General features: G+C 32.4%; 1 protein-coding gene across 1 annotated transcript; it reads right to left on the minus strand.

Annotated features, from left to right (window-relative positions):
* Positions 1–968: 968 nt before the first annotated feature.
* LOC105318806 (uncharacterized) lies at positions 969–8,369 on the minus strand. The gene is made up of 9 exons (XM_066067288.1): positions 8,076–8,369; positions 7,796–7,917; positions 7,366–7,504; positions 5,427–5,564; positions 4,478–4,666; positions 4,220–4,365; positions 3,969–4,080; positions 3,054–3,135; positions 969–2,141 (listed from the first exon to the last, which is right to left on the minus strand). Exons 1-9 carry the CDS (start codon positions 8,209–8,211, stop codon positions 1,967–1,969), a joined length of 1,239 nt encoding a protein of 412 aa, XP_065923360.1. The 5' UTR covers positions 8,212–8,369; the 3' UTR covers positions 969–1,966.
* Positions 8,370–10,910: the final 2,541 nt, after the last annotated feature.

A 10,910-nucleotide genomic window follows, 5' to 3' on the forward strand; every position in this document is an offset into this window, starting at 1 on the left:
TAATTACAACAACGAAGCACAGGATTCTAGCAGCAATTTTCACGTAGTATAGTTCATTTGCTAAATTCAACTTCCACAATATTCGGGGTAGTGTTACACTTTTGCCTTTTTTGTACACACTGACAGAGAAAGGGCCGGTGAAGCCACCCAAATGTCTATCTGCTTATCTTATTACACTAGCTAATAAAACAAAATATCCATGCGCGAATTTTCCTGATTATATCCAAACTAACAGTCATCTAAATCTTGTGTATTAGTATAAAATAAGTCTGATTTCGGCATTGTTTACATGCATTCCAATGATTTGTCTCCCGACATTAATCTTCTCTTTTAAAGTAGATCCAGTGTTCTGTGATGTCATACTTTTTTGTAAAACTTTGAATTCTTTAAAATTTGCGCAAGATAGTTTTATTTATTTTATGTGAATATAATCACATGGATGTTATTAGAATTATTGGTAGGTTCACGATATTTTCGCAACTTAATTTTATCCTAAATTTGCATTTTTTTTTATACATCTTATCTATACAAAGTAACTCTTTTTCTGACTTTTCTCTCAGTTGTATGTCTAAATGCTATAGTTTTTGTTCTCTCAAAGATTAATTTCAAAATATTTTTGTAGTTTTAGTTTTCTGATAAAGTTGACATTAAAATCAAACAAGAAAAACAAATTTCTGCCTAAAAGATTTTACTTTTAACCAAAACAAAAACAAAAACAAAAAAAAACCCGTTTTCTGATGCTAAATATGCTTTACTTTGTGTTTATCTGGCATCTCAAAAACTATGATGACATGTATATTTTTTCTAACAATTTATGACTTATAAGTTTATTAAGTGAGATCAGTTCGGTTTTTTCAACTTTTATCAGAGAATTTTACGAATATGGAGTTACCTTAAACATTGTTTTTCTCTTTTTATGTGTGCTACCAACCAAACCTTAGTAGATTTAGGAAAGAAGCTGTAAACATTAAACACAATACAACAATTCGATCGTACTTCTACCGTCTCTTTTCTTGAGATTAAGCGGAATCATCAGAGGTTCTATTTTTTGTTTTGCTGATATATATGTAGATATACATTATGCGAAACAAAACCAGTTTATAATTTAAAGCAGTCATTTACTGTTTAGAGATCTTAAGATTTAAGTGAGGTATTTGTTTCACCCGCTTCAATCGTTCAATCGATCTAATTGTCCTGTATTGATCTAGCGCTATGTGAAATTCATCAATAAGAATTGATAAAAATGGGTGACTTTTTCATTTTTCTGCTAATCTCACTTTGTGAGGGGAATGTAAACGAAAATACACAAAAGACAATTCCAGAGAGCAATTATCATAATGGTGTAGCTTTCTACAAATATTTTTGATAGGGTACTCAGTGTACATGTAAGGTATCCGTATTCTATTTGTATTTATCCCTGCAAAACTTCTAGTCAGACGTTCAATATAATATCTTTTAAAAGTTAACGTATTATTTTAAACAGCTTTCATTATTTTAATTATTTGATAAATATACATTTGGTCAAAAGTAATGTTTTAGTATGCATTTGAAACATAAAAGACATTTTTACAGCATTTTCTGCAAACTTGCGTATTAAAAAGAGTTTAACTATTGCTGTGTGATTACAAAATTATATGGCTGCAATACTTTCTTTCATGAAAATTTATACTGCATACTCTGACATTCAAGAGTAATTTTTGAAAAGTAACTAACATCCTGCACAACGTAGCTCATGCCATATTTTAGTGGAACGATTTTACCCTTCCCCTGTAAGAAAACGTTTGTAGCAAAGTCATCAATCTCAGGGGTGCCCTCTGGAGCTGACTCCATATATCGTAGATTCTAGCGTTAAGTCAAAAAATTTCAGACAAAATGAATGGATTAATGAGTTCTGTCTGTTAGGGGAGAAAGATGTCCATCTCCATGGTCATCCTACCGACTTGCAGGATTACCCGACTTTCTGGATTTACTCTCCTAAAGAGTCATAATGTTGTTCATCACGTGAGTAATTTTCAAACTTTTTTGTTACCGTATTAAGCATTATGCAATCGTATCCATTGTTTAGCTTCTCTCGAGTAACAGATTGAACTGCCTGAGAACAAGAAGTAGATGAACCGTTTGTGTTTTCCCGCTTTCGTCTTCTGTAAAATAATAACAAAGAACTAAAGTCACATTTTTTCACAAAATATAATTGGCATATGTTGAAAACATCATTGGTATGATATACAAACGGTTTAGAACAAATCCCCTCACTGTCATATAAGTTCACGTAAAATGACCTTGATTTCCTATTAAATTTTTCAAACAAAAAATATACTCGCTCGGTTCAGCGAAGAACCAATTTGCCTCAACTTGACTTCTAGTAAAAAGTCTTCTTCACCCCTTTACCAGGAACAACTCAAACAAACACTTATGATTTATATCAAATCGCCACTTTCCTACAAACAATTGCTTAGGTAGAAGAAACTATTGTCAAAAGAAAGAGACCATATAATGTTAAGCTATGTAGTTCCTAAATTGTCTCGAAACACACATATAGCATTTTCGCTTGAAAGAAAAATTTGAGAAAATTGTTATGACTGTTTAATTCGTTTTTATTGTATGTCACGGTTTACCAGAGATTCACTGGCTACAGCAATTAATTTACGGAATTAAGATGTGGATTAATCTAAAAATAGTATACAAGAGACCTTTGAAGAGTGGTTCGCGGCGAGAAGTATTCACGAAGACGAGTGTCTCCAAAATAATTCGTCGGTTTACACTATAAATTTTTGAAGACATATAATTTATTTGATTTAAACGAAATTTCTACAGTGGATTTTATGAATAAAAGTCAAACATAAGAATTTGATATTCAAGTTTAAAAAATAATGTTTATCAAAATATAACCTTAGTCTATGCTACATTTATGGTATTACAAATGTAGCATGACATCCATATCAACAACTATTTAAATTAAAGCTACAGCTAAATTAAACGTAATAAATTTTATCTGTGTTTGTATATACATAAAAAAGGACATCGGTTACAATTTTCAACCATACTCATCTTACCTTGCAAAAAATACCAGAAGAACAATTGTAGTTGTTAAAGCGATAATAGTACCACCAAGAGTCAGCAAGATTTCTTCGAGTTCTACAGAAATAAAGATATTGCCACACTATTTAGTTCTCCAGAAAGGCAACACTATTTTGTGTATCACAACACTACTTTGATACTGTGTCGACAAAAATAATACAAGTTAGCAGCAATACTTTGATATTGTGGCGACAGAAACGAATAATACAATTTAGCAGAGATTTTTGTGTACAAAAAATGAATTTGTAAAAAAAGATATGAAAGTTAACTACAAATATATTTAAATAAATGAGAAGTTGCAGATTACATGTATTACAGTTTTATACCTAATGAATTTGTAAAAACCTACAAAAGCATAATGATAATGATTAAGAATTCGTTACAATGAAAAGTATTTCAAAGGTATCCATGTAAGACTGCATAAGAATCAAAGACACCCAAAAAAAAAACACTCTCAGAAAAGGACTTTTTAATCAGAACCCCCAGATTTCTTAAATGCTGGTTGAGGTGAATAGACTTTTCAACTATCTCTCGAAATTTACGATTCTTAGTAAACCAAAACCACATTCAAATCGTGTAAAAATGAGAGGTTTTTTCCGAGACGTATATAAATTATAAAAGCAGCTAGGTAAAGAAAATTAAGACTATTAATATTTTCTAAGACTGTTTTTCCCTATCAAAACAGCATTTCGATAACTGATTGATAAATAGTAGATAAAAAGTGTCCTAGCTGTAAGATACACTATATAGTTTTTAATAAAGCTCCCTTTGTCTGTTGATAATATAACAAGATATGATTATCAAACCATATTACTATTTTACATTACAAGCAATGCAGAAAACGGTTTTATTAGATAGAAAATATTTAGTAGAATTGACGAAATAGTTACTTTGGTTATCATTATGAAATTGATTGGAGGAAACCGAGGATGCTACGTTTGACGTGTGACTAGTTGGCGCCAATGAGCTGCTTGATTTTGGTTTTGTTGTTTTTAACAAGCTCTGAAATAAAAATTAACGTAAAAAAGTGCAGTTTTCATTTTTTGCACATAATAACTAGTTCTTTGCAAATAAGAATTTATTCTCAATAATTTGTTAAAGAAGAATTTGGATGAAAATACATTTAGTGTGTTGAATTAACCTGTTTACAAACTGCATGGTAACGATCAGAACAGGAAGTTAATGAGCAGTTGCTCTGACGACAGGTATCACATTCAGAACAGGAAGTTAATGAGCAGTTGCTCTGACGACAGGTTTCACATTGTCGTTGTAGAGAGTATGATAAATCTGAAACAGAGGTAAAAATATGCATCAAATTTGTTTAAATTTATGTATACATCAAAAATATATCTAAGTGACAAAACCATACATGTTAACATTTGATTTTATATATACGCACCTGAAGAAAATGAAATAAAATTTTGTCTGGCTATTCCAACCCAAGTATAAACATTTCCTGCCTGAATTCCTTGGCAGGCACTAACTGGATCCAACATATCGTAATCCCCATGTAAATATTGTCCCTCTATTTTACAATTCTTGTAACAGTCTTTCCAATTCCAGTTTGAGTAAACAGTGTCAATAAGTTCTATAATTTATATCAAGTAATTCTTTAGCATTGCAATTTACTAATTTTTATATACATTTACATTTAACATGGGACCGTAATTTCATTTAGTTTGTCAAGTAAATCCCATTTTTCATTTAAATAGTGAAAATGATTTCAACGCTCATCCGAAATCATATATAAATATTCAGTTTGTAAATGAAGAGCTTAAATCATTGACGCAGTTTGCAGTTGCCTCAGTGAAAAAGAATTCATTAACGTTTATCTCTGACAATTTAATTAATATATAAATAAAGACTTACGATGACACAATGCTACCAATAAGTATGTTGTTACCATTTCAACAAAACAGCCTGAATGACTTTTTAGATATTTCTTATTCGTTTCAATATTGGTACTTGATTTGATAATACTTTTATTGGTACAAGATCAAATGTTAAAAAATGCGCTATAAATATTTTTTAGGTAAACAGAGTTCTTGTCATTGACAGAAAAACTGGATGGAAAATTAATCTAAAAGAGGGAAATATTCGTTTATTATACCCCATCCGAGGAAACAATACAAGATACAAGTTTCCTTTTGCCAAAATAATGAATGCATTTTTGACTTTTAAACAAAATTTGAAAACAATATAGTCAATGTGATTTTTACTGTTGTTATTAAGAAGGAACAAAACATTTGGAATAACTGTGCCATCGCCAGAAAATCCTATCACGGCAAAACAAGAGGCCCAGAGGCCACATCGCTCATATGATCAACTCATTGAATTACAACTTGTACCTGTGCCTGGGCGTCTACATTGGCAGTTGACAGTCAATGTGGAGGATTGTAGATATACAAATGTCCATGTTGTTTTTGAACATTTCAGAGCCATGCATGTTGCATTTAGGTCATATTCGTCAAAAGATATCAAATCCCCTTTGAATAAATGAGCGCAACAAATGAATGCATAATTTTATAGTGATCTGTTTTAATATATATGATCTAACGAAGACATCGATAAACTGTCAAAAAATTTAACTGAAGGTCTGGGGCTCGTAACATAAAGCATGCTAAGATTTTGACTCAAGAAGGGTCATAAGTAGGACTTAGGCGCAATTTTAGGACCTACATAAGTCCTTATACCGTAACATAAAGCAACTTTAGCAATGTCTTAGCTAAGTCATGTTTATGTTAAAAAGTAAAAACATATTTTTCATTTCTTTTGTCGAATTTGAATGTATTGGTAATAAAATCATATTTTCATAGATGCACGTGCATGACATCTTTGGTATTAGATGGGGCAGATGTAAATGTACAGACACAACATTCAAGGTGGCATGAGTATATATACACATGTACTTAAAAATGTTTAAAAGCTCAGAGCGATGGATCTCGGTCAATATATTCAGTCTATTGTTGTTGCTTCTTTGTTTTGACGAATATTCACTATTGTGGTCGTTCTCGAAGACTGCCTGTGGCGTAATATCTCGATGCTGTTATAACTTGATATAATTAGGAAGCGGAAGACCCTCTTGTTTTTTTTTCGGTTTCTTTTTATTTTAATTTTATTTTTTTTATTTTTTTCTGACTCCTTCTCGGCTTTATATTTCAAAAAGTTTTCATCTGATTTCCCTGGAATTTTCCGAGCTTTTGTAAAGTTACCTTGCCACAACGATGTTAAAGTTTCAGCATTTACGTCACTTCCGTTCAAATTTGACAGCCATTTTTAATTTTTAAAAAATTTCCATAAACTTTAAAGATATCGCTTTGAAATTTTTACAGATGATAGATGTATCAATTCTATGGTGTACTGGGGGGTTTAAAATTTTATTCATCAATTTAGCTTAAAACCGGAGGAAGTTCCAATTTTTGGAAATTTTCATTTTTTTAACAAAAAAGACAATATTACAGTTTTATAGAATTTGCCATGGTAAATTCAAATCTGAAATCTGTTTTAAAATCGGACGATGCATTGCATAGATAGTGGGAATTAAAAATCGATTTTTCCGGAAATTTGACTCCGCGTTCTAGGTTTAAAAAATAGCGTCAAGTTCAATCTCGTATCAAAAATAGTTCGATTTTTGTTAAGTCTTACTTGACACGTTCGGATTTTTTTGTTAAGTCGTTCTTGAAATTGTAAAGGTTTTTGTTAATTCGTACTCAGAATCATTCGGATTTTGCTAAGTCGTACCAAGAATAATTCGATTTTTAATTTTTTTTTGTTTAAGTTACCCTTTTTAATGGTTTAAGAACTCTCCTTCTTACAGGAAAATCTAGCTTTACTCTCGACATTAACGTAAGACCCACTTTGCAACGAGCTCTGCTCTAGTTATATAGTGGATTTCTTTTCATCTTTTGTTCTACATTTTACCCCACCAATAAGGCAATTCACATATTCTGGTTATAATTTCTTCATTAAGTCGATAATTGAAAAGAGGCAATCGTCATCTTTAAATTCACTGAGGGTTTTTCTGTCTTCAAACGTCCATAGCTTCTTCAATTTCTCAAGTTTCGCGAGTTTATATATTCAGTTTCTTTTTGTAAACTTAAGACATACTTAAGTCACCTCTACCAGCCGCCTAAGTTTTGGGTAATTTGTTCTAGCTAAGCACTCATCTAGTTACGGACTTAAGTCTAAGAATGTACATAAGTCGTACTTAAGCATTGTCTTAGACTTCAGTACCTTTTATGTTACGAGCCCAGATAACAGATTTAAACAAGTGTATAAGTATTCAACCTGCTTCATAAACACTGTATGTCCCGGGGCCGCCACAGTCGTTAAGGATCTCGGATGTACTGCAGGATGTATTGCATAAACGTGGATCAATGGCTTCTGTGACGGAAAAGGGGTCACTAAGGCAGACACAGCTGGTGTTCTTAAGGAGTGAAAATTAAAGTAATTTTTTGAGGTAGCATTCAACATAGTTTTAACCGTAAGAACATTAAAAACGACATTAAAACAAACAGTGAATGTTTAGACACGTAAAGAAGATGATTGTTGTTTTAACAGTTTTCGAGGTAATGTATAAGGTAAAACACTTACACAGACTGTTTAAGACGCTAAATTAATATCCATGCACATAAAATACTTTGTTTAACGCCTGCGAAAGAAAGGTATCTATTCTTAGGAGTGCTTGTATATAATATTAGTAAGAAATGACATATACCTTAAGTCCAAAGAAAGTATAATGTGCAGTTGAACACTCTTGTTGACACGTGACCACTGACAGAGAGGTCAAGGTGTTATTCACTGTCTGTGACGGGTCTATCTGAGTCTCTTTAAAGCATCCTTTATCATAACGGATGAGAATATAAGACAATTGTAAATTATTGGTTGTATCTTTTACAGGTTATCTCATGTCGAAACAAATTCATTAAAACTCTAGTCAATGTACTTATTTGTGTATATTTCCTGTTTTGTACGTATTACTCAAATGAAATCCATACCTATGACATGAATCCAAGGAGATATTCTCCATTGCTTTCTTGTCCAGTGGTTCCATTCATGGTCTGTCTGTGTGGGAGATGACACGAGGATAGAGTTCCTCGTCCTACAGTACTGAACAGCCTCGGTCCAATTCATGGTTTTGTTCGATACAAATTCATTTAGATACAACTCGTTACCTTTGAAAATAAGATTTTAAAATACTGTGATTGAAGATAGTTAAGTAAAAACCCCGGTATATAAATACTTACTTTGGATGTAATTAATAAATATACACAAGAACAGAAACATAAACATTCTGAAATACTGGTCCATATTGACAAACACATTTACCTTTAAACTTCCGCCTGTTATCAGAAGAAAGGGATTTGTGTTTCACCAAAATCGTAAATCAGACCAATTTAAACAATATCGACATGAATACATCAAGTGCGAAAAGCAGTTTACATATTCCATGACCAATGCAAACTTTTTTCTGGGAAGATAAGACCACATGTACAGCTTATAATGTTGTTCATGGCAAATTTATGTCCTTATATTATAAGTCTTTCAACGTAATAAAATCGTACATTCTGTAAAGAAGATTGATTTTAGAAATCTGATGGTTGTTGGCAAATCAAAAAAGATTTCCTTTTAATCTCTTTTTAGATGTTTCATGTTACTATTATTACATAATCAGTTTCAGTAATTCTGTACAACCAATAAGTTGTTTTGAAAATCAAATTAGAAAAAGATAAATAGCATAGCTTCAACTGTATATATTAAAATCCTAGTATGATGGCTGTGAAGTTATATAATGTTGTCTCATATTGTCAATGTTTACGGTAAAGAAATGACCAGTCTATGATATACAATGAGTATTGAAGATAATTTCAAATTAACTTTTTACTGTCCGGTATGTTTGAAGTATTCATCGTCACGTAATATCGCAATATTTTATCTAATATCTGCCAGGTGCGAAAGAATGATCTACACGATTTTTGAAAGTGTTACTATTCATTCAGTTCTATTAGAAACAACAATTTTGTCAACCCATAAAAAGATTCTTTAATGATTTAATTTGTAACAAACTTGCTTTACTGACTGTTCCCTCATGCTGTTTTCTCAATATGAATAAGAAGTATTACTTTCTTCCTTCAATGAATAACCTCAGTACTCAATAAATACAAATGAATAATCAATCACGTTTGTCATAAGGATTTTTTTAGGTCACCTGAGTCACTCAGGTGACATATTGCAATTGGTCTTCGTCCGTCGTCGTGCGTCGTGCGTTAACAATTTTACATTTTTAACTTCTTCTGGAAAACTACCAATCGTTACCATTTTTTGGTGTGAAGCATCTCTATGGTAAGAAGAGTCTCAATTGTAAAATTTATGGCTCTACCACCCCTGGGGTGCCACGGGCGGGGCCAAATATGCAAAAAAAGCCAAATTTTCAAAAATCTTCTTCTCTACTCTACGCATGTGAGAAAAAACTGGTTGCATGGTTATGATGTCCATGAGGCCCTCTTCCAAAATTGTGAAATTTATGACCCTGGGTCAGGGGTTCAGGCTCTAGGGTGGGGCCAATATGGCCATATAGTAAAAATGTATTAAATCTTAGAAAATCTTCTTCTCTACTAACATATACACTTGTTAAATCTTAATGCATAATTATGTTGTCCATGAAGCCCCCAACCTAAATTTTGAAATTCATGACCCCTGGGTCAGGGGTTCAGATTCTAGGGTGGGGCCAATATGGCCGAATACTAAAAATGTATTAAATCTTAGAAAATCGTCTTTTCTACTATCATATATATTTGTTAAAAACTAAATGCATGCTAATGATGTCCATGAAGCCCTCAACCTAAATTGTGAAATTCATGACCCCTCGGTCAGGGGTTCAGGCTCTAGGGTGGGGCCAATATGGCCATATAGTAAAAATGTATTAAATCTTAGAAAATCTTCTTCTCTACTCTCATATAAATTTGTTAAAAACTAAATGCATGATTATGATGTCCATGAAGCCCTCTACGTAAATTGTGATATTCATGACCCCTGGGTCAGGGGTTCAGGCTCAAGGTTGGGGCCAATATGGCCAAATAGTAAAAATGTATTAAATCTTAGAAAATCTTCTTCTCTACTCCCATATATATTTGTTAAAAACTAAATGCATGGTTATGATGTCCATGAGGCCCTTTACTAAAATTGTGAAATTCATGACCCCTTTGGTAGGTGTTCAGGCTCTAGAGTGGGGCCAATAAGGCCATATAGTAAAATGTATTAAATCTTTAAAAATCTTCTTCTCTACTCCCACACATGTGGGCAAAAAACTGAATACATGGTTATGATATCGACAATCTCCTTTACCTAAATTGTGAAATTCATGGCCCCTGGGTCAGGGGTTCAGGACATGAGGGGGGGGGGGCAATATGGCAATAAAGTGTTAATGCATATAATGTTTAAAAATCTTCTTCTCTATTCTCACACATCTGTATAAAAAAAACCCCGACTAATAATTATGTTAATAGGAAGTCCTCTACTGAAATTTTAATTTTCATGTCCCCTGGGGTATGGGTTTTGACTCTAGGGCAGGGCCAAAATGGATGTATAGATGTTAACGCATATAACGTTAAAAAATTATCTTCTTTACTCCCACACACCTGAAAGGAAAACTGAATTCATGATTTTGTAGACCAGATCTTTTAGTTTTTCACCAAAATTATAGGTTTCACAGTTCTTTTTTAATTAAATGTGGTCGTCATTACAAATTTATAATTTTTCTACTCCAGTATGAAACCTAATTAATTCTAATAGATGCATATATGAGACTCCATGCCAAGTTTGTGTATGGGATA

The sequence above is a fragment of the Magallana gigas genome, chromosome 7, assembly GCF_963853765.1.
Source record: "Magallana gigas chromosome 7, xbMagGiga1.1, whole genome shotgun sequence".
NCBI classification, from domain to species: domain Eukaryota; kingdom Metazoa; phylum Mollusca; class Bivalvia; order Ostreida; family Ostreidae; genus Magallana; species Magallana gigas.